The sequence below is a fragment of the Tachypleus tridentatus genome, chromosome 10, assembly GCF_004210375.1.
Source record: "Tachypleus tridentatus isolate NWPU-2018 chromosome 10, ASM421037v1, whole genome shotgun sequence".
Classification (NCBI taxonomy): Eukaryota; Metazoa; Arthropoda; class Merostomata; order Xiphosura; family Limulidae; genus Tachypleus; species Tachypleus tridentatus.
The window spans coordinates 156,385,604-156,408,899 of NC_134834.1; the positions used below are offsets into that span (position 1 = coordinate 156,385,604).

General features: G+C 36.5%; 1 protein-coding gene across 6 annotated transcripts in view; it reads left to right on the top strand.

Moving 5' to 3' along the window:
* LOC143230707 (glucose transporter type 1-like) overlaps positions 1-23,296 on the top strand; it is a 320,532-nt gene that overhangs the window by 282,296 nt on the left and 14,940 nt on the right. For all 6 annotated transcript variants that reach the window (XM_076464724.1, XM_076464720.1, XM_076464719.1 and 3 more), the window contains 4 exons: positions 1,004-1,105; positions 7,157-7,264; positions 7,493-7,581; positions 8,293-8,391. In XM_076464724.1, coding sequence (XP_076320839.1) covers positions 1,004-1,105; positions 7,157-7,264; positions 7,493-7,581; positions 8,293-8,391 — 398 coding nt within the window. The remainder of the gene's footprint in view (positions 1-1,003; positions 1,106-7,156; positions 7,265-7,492; positions 7,582-8,292; positions 8,392-23,296) is intronic.

Here is a 23,296-nt window from a genome sequence, read left to right on the forward strand (position 1 = left end):
AAATTATTTAAAAACGCTCACGAATTATTCCTCAACCTAATATAATTTCATGAGCTGGATAAAATACCGATCTTAATGAAGCGCCTGGTTTACTCTCAGTCTCACGTTAATTTTTTTAGAGTATTTTCATTTAATTTCATACAAGTATTTGTTTTATTAACACTTGTGGTCAGATTAATATATTTGTAATATGTTACATCTTTAAAACATCATTTCCAGAATAAAATAAAATAATTCTAATCGCAGACACCGAAATCCCCAAATAGTTCACTTGTCTTAGGCCTAACATTAGTTAAGCCTTTATAGAGAGAAATTAACACAAGTTATGTGTACGTTATTTGTTTTACTTTAGTTAAGAATTAAACTTGCCATACTTAATACTAAATTTTATAAATTTATAATATTGCGCTGTGACTTAGCGTTAGACAATTTTAAAAACTTCAAGATTTTAATAAGGTGATAAAAATGTCTGTTGATATATGTTTACGTGTGTTGAAATAAAATATGCTCGCATTTTCAGGACAGACAAAAACTTGGTATTTTTGTAAGATACTAATTCCTGGTAGCTCATAGATAAGCTAGAAGGCTTAGAATGCTAGAAATCACACTAAATCTCTGCAGTTGGTATAGTTCATGTAGCTCATTGTGCAGCTTGTTTTATTACAAAAACAACTTTCGAAACGGCGTCATCTGCACTTATGGTTTGTTTTGTATGGTTTCTCTTCAACAGGCAATTGCCGCCCATTTCAGTATACTCATTATGAATACTCTGCCTAAACAATTTATAAAATAAAAAGAAATAAATTGTTATTTTTTATGTTTACGTAAATGCAGACTTAAGTGTTTAAACTGACCTAAGTATTAACATGATTCTTCATAACGTTATGATGCGCAATGACTAAAGTCTGCCAATATAATAAGAAAAAAAAACGTAAAATCTTTGTGGACGTTTTTATTAATTTCCAAACTTGTATAACATATATATATATTTATTTATTTCAAGGTACTCTCAATCAACTAGCTTTAACAATAGGGCTTTTCCTTTCACAAGTATTTGGGGTTCAATTTGCTTTGGGCACATCCACTGGATGGCCATACCTTTTAGGTAAGTCTGCACTGTGTTTTGTCATACTTTCTACATAATGAATGCAAGAGATTTTAAAAGTAATATAACAGTCTAGATGAAGATATTTTTTTTAATATCAAATGTATTATAGAAAAACCTTGTTTTAATTAAAAGGTCGGTAATAAGTGTTGGGAATCATTGTACAAATGGTAAGGAAAAGGGATATAAAACTATATAGTATGGCAATGCTACCTTTTTATTCTGTGAAAATGAACTATGTCAAGTACATTCAAGTATTGATAGTTTACAACTGACTGCCATCTAACCAATGTGAAAATAACGTACTAATATGAAACCTTAAAAGTGGAGGTAGTTATACTATGGTATAAATCTAGTCACAGTTCCAAGAACTGCGTGACAAGCGTGTAGAATTGAAAGTTTTGGCTAGTTAATAATACTTCATGCAAAAATGTCTGACAAGACTGTGTTTCACTAAAAGCTATATACAAGACTCAGAAGAAAGTACATATAATAATGGAAACACACACAGATATAAATACTAGTGCTTTGTAAAAGTTCTTTGATTTGATTTTCTGGTGGGATGTTTTGTATTTGTAATAAACTTAGTATCTAATTATCATTACTCGTTGTTTGTGACTCCTCTATGTGTGCTGCTCATGTGTGTTTCCATCATTATATTATTTTCTTTGCTGTGTATTAAGTACATACACATTATGAACTCATTACAAATTGAATAGTACCATGTATTGTGAAAAATAACCTAACTACAAATTGATATATTTAAATGGCAACTCACAGACTACAGTTATAAAAACTTCACCTGACTGGTGATATAGGTTTTATGTTTTGATTGGCAGATTTATAGACTCAAGTCATGCGTCTTGGACTTGAGTAGGACTCCAGTCGCATTTTTTCTTTCTTTTTTTTTTTCCTTTAACACCAGCAAAATGGTTTAGTTTGAATTTCGAGCAAAGCTACATGAAGGGTATATGCGCGAGCCGTTCCTATGTGTTTTCTTATAGCAAAGCCACATCGGATTATCTGCTGAGCCCACCGAGAGGAATCAAACCTCTGATTTTAGCGTTGTAATTCCGTAGACATACCGCTGTACTAGCGGGGGGCCAGCCGTCCCTAACTTAGTAGTGTAAGACTTAGAGGGAAGGCAATTAGTCATCACCACCTACCGCCAACTCTTTGGCTACTCTTTTATCAACAAATAATGTTATTGACCGTAACATTATAACGCCCCCACGGCTAAAAGGGCGAGCATGTTTGGTGTGACGGAAATTCGAACCCGCTACCCTCAGATTACGAGTCCAGTGCCTTAACCGCCTGGCCATACTGGGCCCAGGCTAAATTGCTTGAGACATGACTTGCGACTTCAATTAAATGATTTCTTGACAATTCAAGTAAAATAGAATACATCAATAATTTTTTTCTGAAACAAACCTTGCCAAATGACGTCAAGGACATATTACCTGGTCCAAAGTGCGCAGGTCTAGGATAACAAGAAAGTAATATACACTGCTGGACTAAATCTTAAGGTCAACGAATATACGAATATAAAGAAAAAGTATGCATTTTTGATTGTTAGACTCAATCACTTATTTGAGTAGAGCTTCGAAAGATGAAAATAAAAAAGGGAAAATAAAAATATAAAACGTTTTTAGCATTTAATAGGGAAAATATGAACACTATGAAATTAGCCTAAATACTAGCTGGTCAAAAGTTTAAGACCAAACCAAAAAGAAGTCTTAAACAGGTTAGGAAATGCCCAACAAGAGATCTCAGTAGTGAGTTGCACAGCCGTCATTGCGAATAACTTCAAACATTCGCTTTGGCATGGTCGATATAAGCGTTTGCAGAAGGCTAGCTGGAATGTTATTCCAAGTGGTGAAGATGGTTTCACGAAGATCATGCGCTGTTTTGAATTGACGTTCATTTCTATAGACTTACCTTGCCATCCACTCCCAAGTATTTTCAATGGGGTTTAGTTTGGGTGAACACGCTGGATGGTCCGAAAGAATCACGTTATTCGCCATGAAAAAGTTCTTTGTCCTGCGGGCATTGTGAATTGTAGCGTTGTCATGCTGAAAGATCCAGTCATTTCCACACAAGCGAAGGCCTTCAGTCAATAAGGATGCTCTCTCCAACATGCCAATGTAGCCAGTAGCTGTTTGACGCCCCTGTATAACCTGAAGCTCCATTGTTCCATGGAAGAAGAAAGCACCCCAGATCATGATGGAACCTCCTCCACTGTATCGTGTAGAAAATGTCTCCAGTGGGATATCTTTATCGTGCCAGCAACATTGGAAGCCATCTGGACCATCCAGATTAAATTTTTTCTCATCAGAGAACAAAACCTTCTTCCACTTTTCTAGGTCCCATGTTTGGTGCTTCTCAGCAAAGTTTAACCGAGCTGTTTCGTGGTGTGGAATGAGATGTGGCTTTTGAAGACGTTTACGGTTTTTAAAGCTTTTCTCTCGTAAATGCCGTCTTATTGTTCTTGAGCTGCATTCTGCGTCCGTAAGGGCTTTAATCTGGTTCGACGATCGGCTGGTGTCTTGCCAGACAACCCGTCAAATCATCCTGCTCAACGCCGGCGAAATTTTCTTGGGCCGACCACTTGAAATTCTCGATCCGTATCCCTCAGGCTCTTTTAAGAAATTTGCAACAGCAATTTTACTGCGCTCGATCTCACTAGCGATGGCACGTTCAGAGAGACACCTTGCTTTTGCAGCTCGACAATTTTGCCACGTTCAAACTCTGTCAACTTTTTGACCTTTGCCATGTTTTTACCCAATGTAACACAGGAGATGTCAGTGGGAGATGTTGACAACACTAATGCTTGAACACAAATGACTAAATTTCGTTACGTGTTTACCGATTAACGCTTCGTTTCAGTATGGTCTTAATCTTTCGACCAGCTAATATTTAGGCTAATTTCATATTGTTCACATTTTCCCATTAAATGCTAAAAGAGTTTTTTTATTTTCCCTTTTCATATTTTCATCTTTCGAAGCTCTACTCAAATGAGTGGTTGAGTCTAACAACCAAAATGCATATTTTATCTTTGTGTTCATTTGCCTTAAGATTTTGGCCAGCAGTGTATGTGCACGTACACATGTACCAGCGAACTTTAATAATTTCGTTGTATCTATGTATTTCAAGAGGGCTGGCAAGGGTATTAAAACTTTTATTAAAATAAAGTGGAGAGCAATGTTTCGACCTTTTTATGTCATCTCCAGGTTAACAGATGACATAAGTAAGTCAAAACACTGTTCTCTACTTTATTTTAATAAAAGTTTTAATACCTTTACCCAGCCATCTTAAGATACATTTTTATTTCAAGTGGGTTTCTCGTCATCACGAATAACAAACTCATTGTCAGGGTAAAAATGCTGAATAAAAACATAGTTCTCGCCCCCAGAACTCGGCTACTCGCAATTCATGCGCCAAAGCTATATGCATCATACGCAAGATGATGGGGTGGTGAATAGATTAGTAGGGAATACCTAGAGAAAAACAAACAACATTAGTTTCCTTCCACTATGGCAAATTCATAATGGTTTTCAGCATTGTCTTATAAAATTAAGAACATAAAACTTATATACCATTAAAATATTGATTATAAGCTACGATTTTATGCTGTAGGTATTACATTAACAAAAAGTCTAATTAAATTTTGAATGTAAATTTAATGACGAAAAACCCGCTTTTTTTAAAATAAAGGTTTGGAAACGGTTTGACTAGATAATGAAAACAAACAAAACTTTGTTATAAATGTATAACTCTTCGTCAAGATTGCGTCATCTTGAGGTACAAGTAGTTTTCAGAGGCCCTTGAACATATGTGTGTGTATATATATATATATATATATGTAAATTCCAAACAGAATTCAAAACCGCCACACTAATCGAAAAAAGGTATAGGCTATAATGTTAGATATAAAATGAATGTGACTTAGATTTTGGAGGTGACTGAGAAACTAAGGCCCACATTGCGGTAGGAATACACCATCTATAAGTCTTAACCCCCGTTGGCCAGTCTCACATGAAGAATTATAAAATAATAAAGTAAACAAAGGAGTAGATATAGAAATTCGGAGAGCGAGATGCGGGTGCTCAAGCCCACAACGTCCCACATCTATATCACCCTTCACTGCTTGCAGGCAGTTGTGGGAAGGAGACTGCTCTCCAAAGTAAAGAAGAAGAAAATATAATAAACAATAAAGAAAGAAATAATAATAATGTATTACCATTTGGGGCTAAGTAAGTTAAATAAATTTACATTCTGAAGTTAGCATTCCAGCCTCCATTATGGTGTTAAGACACTAAGTAGTAGCCCAGTAGACAAATTATATTAGTATAAAGGGCCCCAACCAGTTATTTAAACTAACTAGTACAACTCCCAACTGCACCCATTAAGTCCACGATAACTACCAATTTGCGTTTATTGATATTTGATTCTTTGTTTAAAATTACAGTGGTTTGTATGGATATACTGTGGTTTGTTTGTTTTCTAGTTGAAATGACAGTAAACATAGAAGGATGTTTCATTATATCCAGTGAATTTTATTTCCAATTTTGTTCCAGTTTTCTCAGGCATACAATTGTGGACATTTATTACACATTATTTTATAAATAATTTTGGTTTTGTGTGATTCTACATAATTTTTATTAAATAATGGTTTTAGTTTAGAACATGTTTTGGGGGTGAATTTGGAGGCAACAGGAATTTTATGTTTAATGACAAGTTTTCTCCAAGTGTTTTTTGTTTTTTTTTAACTGATATCAGGGATAAATGGTAAACTGTGGTGTAATGGTGTTGTTGTTTGGTGTATCAGTATCAATTTGTTTGTGCGTTTTGAGGTTTTTGTTATGGTAGTTGTTTGAAAATTTGTTAGTGTGAATAAAAGAAAATATAGATGAAGAAATCAACTGTATAAAGTATTTCTTGCACCTTGGACAAAATCACTTATTACCAACTCTGTTGTTTGGATTACTTTTTTATACCACAGAGTAAGAATTTTGGCATCTTTGTCACAACCTTACTGTGAACCAGGAGGCTCTAAATTCAAGTTACAGTCTACTATAGATTTTTATAGTTACTGTTGATGACTTGCAACTACAGCCTCAACTTAATCTTTTTGTGAGGCTTCAAATATGTTGTGACATTAAACTTAAAAAAAAATCTAAAGTGTATTATCAAATGTATTTATTAAGTCGTTTTGTAAAAAATAAAATGTTTATGTAATGAAAATGTGGAGTATTTTTACATAAAAATTGAAAGATTATATATGTGTCTTTACTTGTATGATAGTGAATCATGCCAATCACCTGCTGTACCCAAGGGTGGTGATACTGGCTGTAGTAAAGGTATTCTTTGGAATTAAATGATCCAGATTGAAAGTTGTGCATCTGGAGTTTGAAGTTCTGATAATGGTACCTAAGATCATAGAACATTCGTCTCAAAACAGTTTCACATTTTTGTTCAAGCTTGAATGAGAGTTAATTTCTTAATAAGTGATTTTGTATAATATGTTGCTGATTGTGCCTTAAGGCAGTTATATTCCATAACGTTAAAATAGATTTGTACGTTTTGCACTCAAACCAATACAAACATTTTGAACAGCTTAGTAAGGCAGGCTGTATTAACAGCGTCCATGATCTGTTGACTGAATTCTTCATCGTTGGTTATCTGAAGTGGAACAAAAAAAAAAACCTGCTTTTCTATAGGACATTGTTAACCTTTCTGCTGTTGTTCTACTGTTTATAGTACATTCTCTTAAAACTTATTACAATGCATAAACTACAAAAAAAACATACATGATACATTAAATATGGAGTTTCTAAATTTGATTTAATGCTGACGTATTGGTTTATAGATTGTAAAAAGAAGCTGAGTCTCAAGATAATTAGACACATATTTGTTTCTAAAACTTTAGTGCTTATGTGAAAACAATGATAATATTAATAATGTTACCCTTGACATCTTCAAAAAAGTTTATAGTAATTATTTTTGTGTTTCCTGTATTTTGAAAAACTTTCTTTCTTTCCCATTTTATAGGAATAGCAGTGATTCCGGCCATACTCCAACTCTGTTTGTTACCTTTTTGTCCGGAGAGCCCTCGATATTTGCTCATCTCGAAACAACAAGAATCACTTGCAAGGGAGGGTGAGTGTATGCATTATAAACACAAAATCAGAAGTTTTGTCTTCAAAGTAATAGCTAAGTATATGTCTGCTGACCACTACAATACTATATTTGTGTAATAGCCTTACAAAATTATGGTTCATGTAAAATGGCTAAAAATGTGTATACTGATCAGTATAACATTATAAATGTTCATGTGCAGTATAAAGGTTGTAACTGTTTACTAACCAGCATTACACAATGTTTCAGCCTTACAAAGGTTAAGAAGCTCAAGTCAAATAGAAGATGACATTGAAGAAATGAAAGCTGAAGAACAAGCTCATCAACAAGAAGTAGAGGTGAACTATGAGCAGTTTTGTTGAATTATAAATATGTTAAAACACTTACGTAATCACAAATAATTTTACACTTGAGATATGAAACACACCAATCTAGTTTGGGGTTGTTAACAAAACTATTTGACAAGTTTAAGGATTATTTACATTTTCATCAACCCATTATTTGTGGTTGTAATGGTTTTCATTGAATAAAGTTTTATATGAACTTAGAGGGATAAATTTATGTGGTTTTAGTTGTTTGTTAACAGTTCTGTTTATATATACTCTGATTCTGAAAGAGTATTCAAAACTGTATTATTCCTGTTAACTCACTTATTATGTATTTTATGTTCTGAAATTTTCTAAAAGTGTTATATAAGCTCTCTTCACATTTATTTTTAAAATTCAGTTTAAAACAAGACAACATTTGAATCTGTGATAGTTTTAAAGAGTTAATACAATTTTTGTTTCATAAAAATAAATTCTTAAAAAGGTGAGGTTAGAAAGGTCATTTTCATTACAATCTAGATGAGTACTTTATTTAATGAAAATAATAATTGTAATCTCAATTATATGTGAATCTAGCAGCTTCTATGAACTTTAATTTTATGTAGATGAAATAAGACTAAAGAAACAGAAATACTAAATAGATAAACATACATCTGCCACTGCTTTATGTGTACCATAAAAATAGAATATCCTGTTTTTACTATTAATTTTTTGTTTCATCAGATAACTATGTGGCAGCTGATTAAAAATAAATCACTCCAGCTTCCTCTGTTGATTGGTGTTGTAATGCAGCTTTCACAGCAACTCTCAGGCATTAATGCAGTATGTATTTCACTTCACTTTTACAGAAGTTTAAGTCTATTACATCCATTTTTTTTAGAAAAGTTGACATTAAGATCTTACCTGTAACAATTTTAGTAATATTTACTTCCAACTTTAGGGATAAGTACTTTCATCCTATTGCAATAAATGTTATGTGATCATTTATGAGCACAGTAACTTTTGGTTGTATGGAGTTTGGAGTTTCCAAATATGTATAGATGAAGACATTTACGTTCTTTTGAAGCTAATTGTCTCTAGATATTGTTCATAAAATTGTCATACATATTTTTTATAACTTATAAGTTTAAAATCCATGGTCACTTTTCTCACCATGTGCACGAATCATATTTATCATTTTGATATGTTTGCATTTTTGAAATATTTAGATGGTTAAATGTTGATTCATGATCAAGGTTGCAAGGATTAACATATAGCAATATATATATATAACCATTCAATCACAATAGAGTTTAATTTATCTTATTTTTGTCTGTTAACATTCTACTACACTTTGTATCTGTGCTATTATGAAGGGATAATGGAAATGCCATCCTTACTTTCTTGTTTGCATTACTTTTGAAGGATTAATATTAGCCATCCCTACATTTATTTCCTTTTTTGAAAAAAAAAATTTTTTACTTGTTAATGTAAGACTAACTTACATATGTCATTTGCTTTATTAAATTGTCTACAAATATGATATTTAGGTAAAGTATTTTCCTGTACTTATTCTAATACACAATTTTGCTTTTATACTGTTATTTTACTAAGTGAATGGCTTGTTTATGGACATGGTATCTCATATTAACTAAATCAATGCTGCATGTGATTCACCTTTTATATGATTTTGTAATCATGCACCTTGATGTGGATGCCTGTACGTGGTTAGGGGACCTCCCAGAAAAGATTCTGTCTTTTCCATTTATTTCCTCTCAGATCTGAACATTCACCCACTTGTTTGCTGTGCGTGGTGATACATGAAGGGGAGAAAAGGATGAGAGGATCCTAGTTGTTGAGGGGTCCAACCACAACACAACACTTAGCCCTTGAATTCCTATAGATGCGTGCCCTTTGGGTGGCCCCCATCAGAATCTGTTTGTTGGTCCTGTTGGGCTAAGGTCAGCTGAGTACCAATGTTGGGCATTCTAAATAGGTATTGTGGACATTCTGTCTTATTCTGGTGCTGAGGTACAGTGCTCACAAAATACTGGTGTTGCCACAGTGTTCTTGTTTGGCATTATAATGCATCCCATAGTAGGCCTCCATAGTGGGTGGAGTCAGTGGGCAATTAATCTTTCTTCTCTCATTAGAGATCCCCCAAGTCAAATACAGATAAAACAATAAAAAAACAGATCATTGGTAAATGACCATATTTAGAAGATCCTGAACAGTAGTCTCCACCTCCTTTTACACCTATATCTCTTTTTCTCATATTACATTATTTGTCACAAAAAGCTTTAAAGCAAATGTCTTCATGTTTTATTCAGAAAGAATTATAGGAGCTGTCTTTCTATCAGCCTGTCTTCTGGAGAAGCATATGATCAAGCAGTCTTTGATGCTCTTATTGAACAGTTGCCATCTCCCTTTTTAATCCTGGGAGACTTTAATGGACATAATCCCCTCAGGGGTATGCTGATATTTATGGAAGGGATCATTCCATAGAACATATTATTTCAGATCACAACCTTTCTCTGTTGTATACTGGTTCTTATACTTATTTTCATGTGCCTAGTCAGTCTTTTACTGCCATTGACTTTTATGTCTCCTCCCTTTCACTTTTCTTGGAGGATTGACAGTGAGCCATGGGGCAGAGATAATTTTCCTGTCATATTGAGGCAGATTGGCCATTGTTGATATCACCCAACCCATGTGCTTCAGTGGAAGTTGGACCAAGCCAAATGGCCCTGTTTTGCTGCTTTCTTGGAACTTCATCCTATCATCATTTGTCTGCCATTGATAGATAACTGCATTGTTCAGGCAGCTGCTCAATTTGTCCCTATAACATCAAAATTTTTTTCACAATATCCTAATCCATGGTGGAGTCCTGCTTGCCAGGAGACATGGAAGGCTCAAAAATGGGCCACATTACTTTTTAGCAGGCCTGTGCCTGTGCACAGCAGGTTAGATATCAAAGACAAAATGAATCTTGGATTAAGTTCACAACTAGCATCTCTCCTACCACCAGTACCAAATTTATATGAGGCAAGATTGCGAAGGTCAATGAGAAATATACTTTCCATTCACTTTTCATCATGTTTTCCAATGGTGTCTTTAGTTGATGATGTCCTGAACATTGCTGATAGTTTTGGCAAGAACTTTTCATGTGCATCTAGCACTTCTGTTTCTTCTACTGCCTTATTGGTTATCAAGTCTCACGCAGGGTGATTGCCTTTCTTCCCTTTCAGCCCAATCATCTCTATGACTGTAATCACCCATTTACACTGGTGGAACTGAAGCTTGCTCTTCATTGGTCTGGCAGTACTACATTGGTTAGACCTGATATTTGATATGAGATGCTGCATCATTTCTCTTCTGCCTCTCTTGCTATTCTTCTGGTAGTTTTTGACTGGATCTGGCAGAAGAATGTTTTACATGATACTTGGCACTGAGCTACTGCCATCTCTTTCTCTAACCCTGAAGAGATTCCCAAGACTCCTTTTAACTACCGTCCAATTGCTTTGACTAGATTTCTCTGTAAGGTCATAGAGAGGATGGTTAATGCTTGTCTTGTTTGGTTTCTTGAATCAAACAACTTCTTCTCACCCATCCAGTATGGGTTCCATTCACAGCACTCTACCATGGTCCACTTGATTCGACTTGAAATGTTGATCAGAGAAGCATTATTCAAGAAGGAACATCTTGCTTCCATGTTCATTGACTTTGAGAAAGCTTATGACACCATGTTGAGGTAGAACATTTTGTGGGAACTTCACTCCTATGGGTTACATGGCCATTTACCCATTTTCATCCATAACTTTCTTCTGGACAGGTGATTCCAAGTCTGTGTTGATTCAACAGTTCCTGTTCTCTTCACAGGAATTTGAAGTCCCTTATGGTTGTGTATTAAGTGTCACACTCTTTAGTATCAAAATTAATGCACAAAATCACTACATAACTTTTTCATACTGTTGCAAATGTGCTCTATATTAATGACTTTCACATCTCATATCAGTCATCAAACATGTGGTTTATTGATTGGCAGCTTCAGACTGCCCTCAATCATTTGTTGAAATGGACCACAGCAAATGGTTTTACCTTTTATTTCTCTAGATCCGTTTGCATGCATTTTTTGCCACCAATTTGGTATTTACCCTGATACCAAGCTCCATCTTGGTGATGTTGTTCTTGCTGTGGTTCCTGAGACAAAGTTCTTGGAGTTTATCTTTAACCCTAAGCTGGCTTTTATTTCTCACATCAAGCAGCTACATGTCAAGTGTATGAGGGCACCAAAAAAATTCTCCATGTCCTTTCTTACACTTCTTGTGGAGTCTGTTGATGTTTTGTGCTCACAGTCTACCGTGCTTTCATGGTAGACTATGGGTCTCTGGTCTGTGATTCTGCCAGGACCTCAGCCTTAAGGATGATGGACCCCATTCACTATTTGGGACTTAGGCTCTGCACAGGGGCTTTCCACACTTCTCCAGTCCAGAATTTACAGAATGAGTCTCACAAATCTCCTTTTCACCTCTGCCATTTGCAACTTTCTTTGTAGTTTGCCATTAAACTTCTATCCTTACCACAGCATTCCACCTGGGGTCATGTCTTCCTTCCTCAGTGGGCTATTTTCTTTCAGAATAGAGGGTCTGCTATTTTCTTTTTGGCCTTCATATCCAGATGCAACTGGCTGAAATGGGTGTATAATTGGATTGCATATCATTTACCACTTATTAGCTCATCTTGCTATGGCTTATTAGCACCTGTGACTTTTCCTTGAGTCATCCAAGGAAGGAGGATACTTCCAGTTGGAATTATCATCTTCTCTTTGCCAAGTGTCTTTTGAATCATTCTTCAATTCCAGTTTATATGAATGGTTCTAAATCAGGTGACTCAGGAGGATCTGCCTTGGCTTGTTGTGGCTCAGTAATTGCTCACAGGATCCCCTCTACAGTTTCTGTGTTAAATGTTGAGTTGTATGAGATTTTTTTTTTGCCCTGGATCACATAGAAACAATACAGTACACAGGTTGCACTATTTACACTGACACTCTTAGCTCTCTGTTGGCCAAGGAATTGCTTTTCATTAGATCTCACCCTGTTGTTATTGATATTCAACAAAAGCTGGCTCATTTTTTCTCTATTTTCCATTCATAGCCAGTTTTTCTGGTATTTGCAGGAACAAGATTGCTGACACTTGGTACCTATCACATGTATGGACTACAATCCTGTGTTGAAGGCTGAGCTTTTGCCAGTTGGGAATAGACTTTGGAGTGAGGAACATCATTACAAGCTTTTCCAGATTAAGCCATTTGTTGTTTTTTTGGCCATCTTATTTCTGTAAGGATCGGAAGGATGAAGATGTCCTAACTCGGCTAGGCATTGTTCACAGTTTTTTAACTTGTCATTTTCTTTTATCTGGGACTGATCCATCAGTGTATGGCCTTTGTAACACTAAAGTCACAATATCCTATCCTACATTTCACTGTCCTGCTGTCATTATGCCCTCAAACATGCAGTTGCTTAAACATTTCATGAAATTAACAGTTCAGATTTTTGTAATACTCAATGATTTTAGGCTACATTTTGAATTCTTGACAAATCCACCCTTGTATACTCTAGCCATAACTTCAGTAAGTAGGATTTATTTAACATTGTGTGGAAATTTTGTGTCGTTCCACTGAAGAAGAGCAAATATTCCATTCTTACATCAGCAGTAACAAAGAGAAAATGGAAAGCAGCATATGCCAATTTCTTCTTTGGTGAACTGAAATTATATGTACTTCATAAAATCACAAACTTCACATTCCATTTTCATCATTTAAGCTTTCACCTTTCCTGAGGTTAATTGTTTTTTATTTTCCTCACTTCACCTATGTCAAACATATTGTGATAATGATGAACTTTAAAGAGAAAAAGCAAATATATTTATTTGTTATACAAAGCTCATTATTTATGTAGCAACAAACTCCATGCAAACTTTACTGAGTAATTCAATGTATTATGAGTTAGGATTTCGTCTGCAACTCTTCAGTTTTGAATACATGACTATAAAAAAGAATGATTGGTGTTAATTTGTAAGTATTTCTTTGCTTTCTGACACATTTTTTTCAGAAAGTACACCCCTCGGTGTGGATTCCTGTACGTGGTGAGGGGACCTCCCAGGGAAGGTTCTGTTCTATCTGGTTACCTTCTCTGGGATCTAAACATCCACCCACGTGTTTGCCGTGCGTGGCGACCCGTGAAGGGGAGAAGAGGATCCTGGTGGTTGAGGGGTCCAACCCTAACACACCACTTTGGCCTCGAATTCCTGTAGACGGGCGACCTTTGTGTGGCCCACCTTGGGCCAATCGGCTGGTCCACTTCGGCTAGAGTCAACCAAGTACCAGTGTTGGAAGTTCTCAAGGGGTGTTGTGGACATTGTGCCTGATGCTGGTGTTTGGGTATAGTGCCCACGAAACCCTGGCGTTGCTGCATTGTCCTTGGGTGACTTTGTAGTGCGTCCCCTTGTAGGGCTCCATGGTGGGTCGGGTCAGTGGGTACCGAAATTTTTTCTTTTTCCTATGGATCCTCTAAAAAATTAAATAAAATTGTAAAAAACCACGTCTTGAATACTCAGAATAGCAATCTTCAACATCAGTAACACATGTACCTCATTTTCTTATATTACATTATCTTTTGGAAAAACCTTTAGGGCAAATGTCCCCTTTTTTTATTCAAAAGGGACTAGAGGGACTTGTTGGCTCTCCAAAATCAGTAAAGAAACTTCGATCTGGTGACATATTGGTTGAAACATCCACATCCCAACACAGTGAACTCCTCTTGAATTCAAAGGCAGTTAGGGATATACCTATTGAGGTTACACCCCATGCTACCTTGAATTCTTCACGAGGAGTTATTGTTGAAAGGGATTTGAAGAACGTTCCCGAGTCAGAGATTCTCGCTGGTCTCTCCACTCAAGGAGTTTCTGCAGTGAGGCGCATCTCCACTCGCAAAGATGGAGTTACACTGCCAACAAATACCCTCGTTTTAACATTTACTTCACCACGTGCACCTGCCACCATCAAGGCAGGTTATCTCATTTGCAGGGTTCGGCCATACATACCAAACCCTCTTCGATGTTTCCAATGTCAGAGATTCGCCCACTCAAAGACATCTTGTCGTGGTTCCCTGACTTGTGCTCGTTGTGGAGGCAAGGACCTCGATGCCTATGACTGTGACATGAACCCACATTGCGTTAACTGCAATGGTTCTCACCCCTCTTACTTTCATTCTTGCCCAAAATGGATGGAGGAAAAAGAGGTGCAGCGTTTGAAAACGACACATAACATTAGTTATCCTGAGGCTCGGAAATTGCTGTCCACAACTCCATCTCGGACATATGCTGCTGCACTTCATTCCACAACTACAGTGGGAGTGCAGACAGATCTCTCTGTGCCTCCAAGAGAATCGTTTTCAAAACAAATGAAAAGCCTTTTGACCTCCGTGGTTAAAAAGGTTGATGAATCGACTTCTACACCCATCTCTGTTCCTCCCATACCTTCCAACAAACCTCAAGATCCACGTTCTTCAGTTTCAAATACAGGCATTTCTTCTAATACATCTTTTTCTCCACCACAAGAGACAAAACAATTATTCGTTCGCGTCCTCAGTCACTGGATTCCCCTTCCAATAACAAAAACCTGCCCACCCGACCCAGAGCAGGATCCATGGAGGTTGATAGACCTCCTCCGACTAAAGACAGTAAAGAAAAAAGACGTGGTCGTAAACCGAAGGGTTCTCCAGCCACTTCACCTACCCGTTCTTAAAAATGGCCACCTTGATACAATGGAACTGTCGAGGTTTACGTTCTAATCTGGATGATATCAAAACGCTGATTGCTTCCCACCATCCTGTTTGTCTTTCTTTACAAGAAACATTTCTCAAAACTGCTGATACTGTCTCCATTCGGCAGTTTTCTCTGTACAGAAATGACAGGTAGTGTGATGGTCGATTACATGGAGGGGTGGCACTGTTGGTTGATCAACACGTGCCCACCCTGTCTCTGTCACTCAACACACCCTTGGAGGCTGTAGCCATCCTTGGGTCATACCATATGACATATGATCAATCAGATCTTGATGCTCTCGTTGAACAATTGCCATCTCCATTTCTAATCCTAGGGGATTTAAATGGACATCATCCCCTCTGGGGGAAGTGCTATTATTGATGGGAGGGGCCGACCTGTAGAGCGGATGCTCTCTGATCACAATCTATCTCTTTTCAATACTGGTTCTTCCACTTACTTTCATGCACCTAGTCAGTCCTTTACTGCTATTGATCTCTCAGTTTGCTCCCCTTCATTATTCTCCCATTTTTCATGGAGGGTTGACAGTAATCCACTAGGCAGTGATCATTTTCCGATCCTTTTGAGAGAGACTGGCCGTGGTCGATGCCACCCTACCCGCGTGCCCCGGTGGAAGCTGGATCAGGCAGACTTGTTCACTTTCACTGCTCTCGCAGAACTTGATCCTGCCATCGTAAATCAGCCATCAATAGACGACTGTGTAGCAGTCAGTAACTGACTGTATTACACATGCAGCTGCTTAGTGTATTCCTAAAACCTCGACACGTTTTCCACGATATTCTCGTCCGTGGTGGAATTCTGCTTGCCACTTAGCACGGAAGGCTCAAAAGCGGGCCTGGGATACTTTTCGTAGATATCCCACACTTTCAAACCGAGTTGCTTTCCAACGGGCCCGTGCACATGCTAGGTGGGTAAGACGTCAAAGCCAGAAGGAATCTTGGATTCAGTTCACAACCAGCATATCTTCTACCACCAGTTCCAAGATCATGGGACAGGATTCGAAAGGTTAATGGACACTGCAATTCTATTCCCCTCTCGATCTTACTCTCTGATGGTCAGGAGGTGACTGATGTTCGGAACATCGCTAACACTCTAGGTGAAAGCTTTTGCCGGGTATCTAGCACTTCTGCTTGTTCCTCCACCTTCCTGGCCATCAAGACTCGGGCAGAGCGATCACCTCTTTCCTTTCGAACTGACTGTTTCTTTGACTATAATTGTCTCTTTACCCTGGTGGAACCAAAAATGGCCCTTCATCGGTCTGCCAGTACGTCTGTTGGACCTGGTGATATTCATTATGACATGCTGCACCATCTATCTCCTGCTTCTCTTGATGTCCTTCTGATTGTTTTCAACTGGATCTGGCAGGATAATGTTTTTCCTGATGGCTGGCGCCAGGCTATTATTTTACCTTTCTCTAAGCCAGGGAAAGATCCCAAGATTCCTTCAAACTACCGTCCAATTGCTTTGACGAGCTGTCTCTGTAAGACATTAGAAAGGATGGTTAATGCTCGTCTTGTTTGGTTCCTTGAATCAAACAACCTCCTCTCGCCCACCCAGTGTGGGTTCCGTTGACAGCACTCCACCACAGACCACCTAATTCGTCTTGAAACATCTATCAGAGAAGCCTTTCTCAACCGCCAACATCTTGTATCAATATTCTTTGACATAGAGAAGGCTTACGACACAACATGGAGGTATGGCGTTTTGCGAGACCTCCATACATATGGGTTACGTGGCCATCTACCCATGTTTATTAAAAAAATCTTAATGGACAGAAGATTCCAAGTTCGTGTGGGTTCGACACTTTCCCGTTCTTTTGTACAGGTACTTGGAGTCCCTCAAGGCTGTGTATTGAGTGTTACACTCTTCAGTATAAAGATAAATGCCATCACTGAACAACTCCCTCTCACTGTTGCGAATGGGCTGTATGTCGACGACTTTCACATCTCTTGTCAGTCGTCAAACATGACATATACTGAGCGGCAACTACAAACCGCCCTCAATTGTGTACGGAAGTGGCCTCTGGCGAACGGCTTTAATTTCTCTCTCTCCAAAACTGTATGCATGCACTTTTGCCGTCGACGGGGTATTCACCCTGATCCTGAACTTCATATCGGTGAAGTTTTGCTGCCAGTGGTCCCGGAGACCAAGTTCTTGGGGCTTATCTTTGATCGTAAACTGACCTTTATACCACACTTAAAGCAGCTTCAGGTCAAATGCACAAGAGCACTGAACATCCTCCGTGTTCTCTCTTCTACCAGTTGGGGGGGCAGATCGCTGTTCAGTGTTAAAGGTATATCGTGCTCTTATTATATTGAAACTCGATTATGGATCAATGGTCTATGGCTCTGCCAGACCCTCGGCCTTAAAGATGCTGGACCCCATTCATCACCAAGGACTTTGACTCTGCACTGGGGCTTTCCGTACCTCTCCAGTTCAAAGTATATATATTGAATCTCATGAACCTTCTCTACACCTTCGCCGTTTGCAACTATCTTTACAATATACTTCGAAACTTCGTTCCTTACCAAAGCATCCCATCTGGAAATGTGTTTTTCTTCCTCGGTGGGCAGTACTTTTTCAGAACAGACGATATGTCATTGCTCCGTTTGGCCTTCGCATCCGGGCGCAATTGGATGAATTGGGTCTGTCCTTGGATAACATTGCAGATTCCACAGGTCAGCCCATCCCACCATGGCTTATTACAGCCCCCAAATGTGACCTTTCTCTCAGTCACCTAAAAAAAGGCAGATACTCCAGATTGGAAGTACCGCCTTTTATTCAATGAATATCTTTCAAACAATCATTCAGTTCCCATTTATACAGATGGTTCCAAATCAGGTAATTCAGTGGGCTCTGCTATGGTTTGCTATGGGTCAGTAGTTGCGCGCAGAATCCCTTCTACAGCTTCTGTGTTCACTGCTGAACTGTATGCCATATCTCTTGCCCTGGATCATATTGCAGCTGAGCAGTACTCCATCTGCACTATTTATACTGATTCGCTTAGTTCTGTACTTGCCTTGGAATCGCTACACGTTAGCTCACATTATATTCTCGCTGATATTCGAAACCGACTGGCCCATTTCTCATTAGTAGCTACTTCAATCCAGTTTTTCTGGATACGAGGCCATGTTGGTATTCGTGGGAACGAGCTTGCAGACATGGCAGCTAAATATGTCTGCTTCAGCACCATCACTCCTATGCCTATTCCGTACATGGACTATGGTGTTGTCTTCAAGGCTCGGCTCCGTGCCAGCTGGCAGTCCACTTGGAGTGAGCAACGTGACAACAAACTTTTTCAAATCAAACTCAAAATTGGACTTTGGCCATCTAGCTTCCGTAAAGTTCGGAAGGAGGAAGTTGTTCTCACTAGGCTACGCATTGGTCACAGGTTTTTAACTCATCATTTTCTTTTATCTGGAACTGATGCACCAACGTGTAGTTTGTGTAACACTCAAATCACTATCAGCCACGTTTTACTTTCTTGCCATCGTTACAATTCTCAACGACGGCAATATTTTAAACATATTTTTTCCCAGGGTCAGTCTGTAACATTGGACAGAGTTATTGGTGATGGTGACTCTGTCCACCTTGATAATGTTTTTAATTTTTAATGGCCATTAATCTTTTTAATCTCATTTAAGTGTTGCATATTTATTCATTACACCTTTTTAATTGTGGTTCCTTTTTTACAGTTTTAATCTCTCTCCTTCAATTTGGTATTGGACAATGGCCAGAACATTAAATAACTCGACACCAGGACTGGAAAAGGCCAACTTCAGGTGACTGACGCTACTGTTTGAACTATCCGTTTGAACTACTCGTTAGTCGTCCTGGCGAGTTGTTATTATACTTTTGCTGCATATCATTTCACACTTTTACTACTTAACTTTTTAGTACTGGCCATATTGACTCATAACCCGGAACCAGGACTGGAAAGACCAACTTCAGGTGACTGACGGTGGTTTTTATACTTACCTGTTAGTCTTCCTGGCGGGTTATGATCATTACCATTCTGCTACAGGTAGTTCTTTACAACTTTGTTGACTGGATGTCAACATTGGTTTTTACGCCATTTTCTGTTTTAATTGCCGTTTTGCTTTTATCTTCAATTAATTTTACAAATTTTACTCCATTTACTTAACTTTTATCTTTTTACTGGACATTTGGCTACTCATTATTACGATTTTGCGGAGTGTCTTTTAAAACTTTTATTCTTTTACATTTTGATAATAGCTGCTATGACACATAACCCGGAACCAGGACTGGAAAGGCCAACTTCAAGTGACTGATGGTGGTTCTTGAACTTACCTGTTAGTCTTCCTAGCGGGTTATGATCATTACCTTTTTACTGGAGTAAATGCCTTACAACTTCTTATACTCTACCTTTTATCTTAACATTGTAGACTAGGTGTCAACATTGGTTTTATACGTTTTTGTTTTATCTTCATTTCCATTTATGTCTAGTACTACATTTATTTATTTATATTTTTTTTATTTTTTTTTACATTTTTACCGAATGTCTGGCGCAGATAGCCTCGCTGCTTTGTGCCATAAAACACTAAATCAATCAATCAATCAATCAGAAAGTACAAAGAAACATTCATTCAAAAAGAAATGTACATAATTATTCAGCAAAGTAAGATTGAACATATAATAATAAAAAAAAGAAGTATTTTCTGTTGAACTAGGATTTTGTCACACTTCTTGAACTTTGAAACTTACCAATTATATGTAATGTAATATTTTACTATAATTTTGGTTTAACTTTTAAATATTTCTGTTTTTTATAACAGTTCTTTATATTTTTTCCTAAAGAAAAATTTTCAACTTAGAGATGATGTAATTGAGCTACAGGAATTAATTTTTCAGTGTAAAGTTGAGTATTCTAACAAACTTAATCTGCTAATAACACTATGTAACACAAATGTTGTTCCTGGATAGTATGTGTTATTTCTTAATTGTTTATGTTGTAAAAGTACAGAAAATGGTCATTATTCCCTTCAAACTTTGCTTTTCTGACCTGGATAATGAAATTTAGAAATTAACCTATTTTCTATGTAAAAATGAGCAAATTTGTACATTTTCATTTACATAAGGTCTGAATATAACAACATATGAATCAAGATTTACGTGTATTTATACTAAAGTTATACAATAATTAACAAAAATGTTTAAAAATGAGTAGTTTTTCGATATTTGCAACTGTAATGTAAATCACTTTCATGTATCAGCCCCCAAATATAGTCTCCCATCATGTTTTTGTTATGTGCTCTCAGGACTCAAAAACAAAGTTTGAAGAGAAAAATAGGTCTTTTCCATTTACTTTATGCATAAACAATTGAGAAATAACACTTTCTGCCCAGTAACAAGAAAAAGTAAAAATTTTGTTGCATAGTGTAATTTTACTGTTGATCAAATGATTACTCAAAAAAGATAGTGCTAATCATGAGACAAAAAAAAAATTTTGTATGTCATTGTGAATTGGTTACCATAACAGCATGATTTAAAGAAGACCATTAGCTTTAAGACTTCTGAATTCTTTATTTCGTTTGAAATGTTCTCCTGTGTATTTAACATTAAAATTTTGAAACATGTTTCTGTGTAATATAACAAAGATGTTAAAAATGGAAATGTTTATTGAAAGGTTAAATTAACATTTCAATTTTTATAATTAAAAGAACTTGTTTATGTTTTTTTTTTTACTTTGGAAATGACTGACTCATTTATGAATACCCAAAAAGTTAAAACAAAACTTCAGTTATGGGACAGTTGTTTGTATTTTTGATGCTGAAGCAGATGAGTTTTAGAGCACAGTAAAGAAATACAAATTCTGATTTATACCATATAGTATTGCATATGTATTTATTCATGAGCGCATAGGAATATCTAAATATATAGTTGTATAGATAATGGGGTCTCTGGTTCACCCAACAATATTCAGGTACATTCATGTTGTGTTGTGTTGGGAGCTTCTTTGAGTACCAAAAACATACACCCCTCCATAACTCATAAGTGAGGATGGTAATAAGGCTTGTTTTATTCTAATGGGAGCTTTCAGAAACTGAAGAAACATTTCAATTATCAATGCATGAAAAAAGCATTTCTCTGCAGGCCTGGTTAAGATCCATGTGATTCAGGCTGTGTATAATGGGTTAAAAGGTACATAATTGTGTCTTTCATATTTTCACACTTATTCCACTTAGGTGTACAAGTCATGCAGGTCCAATGTATTAACAGTGCTTGAGAGGCAGACTGACTTGTGGGTAGAACTAGATGAATAGTGGAATTTGGTAACTGATTAATTACCAGGCTTGTCAATCAAGTACATTAGGTCAATTGATTACTCTTACATGGGACTTAGATAGTAGGAATAATTAAAAAATAGTGATAATCTGAAACACTAATTTTTGACTATTTAATTATTTTTGTGAGTTATGACACTATTATATAAAGTTGAATAAACTTAAATTCATCAGGAATAATAATGAGAAATCATAAGGGCAAAATATAATTTACTTAGAGAAATAAAACACTTGAAAACAGTAACAAGGAAAAACACCAATTTTGATTATATGATTATTCTTGAGACATTTATTGACTTAATCATAATTTTGATGAATTGGTTATCATGAACCATAATATTGATTTATAATAAGGAATTTCATAAAAACTCTAATGGAATATATGGGCAAAAACCATCTTAAAAAGCAGACTTCTTTTTGAAAGGAACACTCAGCACAAAAAGCAGCACTTTCTATCTCAAAAGTTAAGGCTGCCAAAGTATTGATAATAGCAAACATTTTGATCTTCCAATTGTTATATAATATTCATCAATTTGTTCTTTGTATTATTACTATTATTGTTTTACAAGCCTACAAAAAACAGTTATGAATATTTTATTGTTTGTTTGTTTTTGAATTTTGCACAAAGCTACACAAGGACTCTGCACTAGCCATCCCTAATTTAGCAGTGTACGACTAGAGGGGCGACAGCAAGTCATCATCACCTACTGCCAACTCTTGGGCCACTCTTGTACCAACAAACAATGGGATTGACCATCACATTATAATGCCCCCACAGCTGAAAGGGCGAGCATGTTTAGTGCAACAGAGATTCAAACCCGTGACCCTCAAGGAATTTTTATTAAAAATAGGCAAACATACTAAAAAAAAACTCCTGCACAAGTAATAAGATAATTTTTATGTTGATTCTTGAAAGAGAATGAGACATTTTATCATTTTTTGAATCACTGCTGGACATATTTCTCTTTGAAGCCATTCAAGCATTGAAGCCTAAAGCAAAAATGATTAGATATGCTGCACTAAAATTTATGTATAACTTATAAAGAAACTTCTGCAAAGATATGAAAGTTAATTCTTGAAAGCCAAGATTTCTATCCTCTAAATTTTTCTAAGTTCATGTGTGTTAGCAACATAAGCTCTTCAGAGCTATTCAAGCATTGCAGAAATGTAGAAGTCATTTAAGCACCACTATACTAGTCAGAAATTCTCTCCATTTTATAATAGTCAGAAATGCTTCATTTTATTAGAGTAAACAATGTTTTTATTTATAACAATATTATTTTTGACTATAGTTTTACAATCTGCTACAGAGAAAATGGCAATGAATAGTTTATTGAAACTAGGACAGTATTAATAAATGCATTATTAAGTATGTCATAGGGTAGTTTTAATGTTAATTCAAGCTTCTTTATTTTTTTTAACCTTCAAGTATTTTACTGATGGGCATCAGTTGGAAAATAATTTGTGCAAGTTACATCATGTTAATTAGAAACTGTGATTTTTAAGGACTCATCATTTTTTTACCTCCCTGTTGTACTTTGTCTGTAACTATTTCAGTGAGCTTTTTAGTGGTAGATGATTATCGTAGTAGATTTCACTAC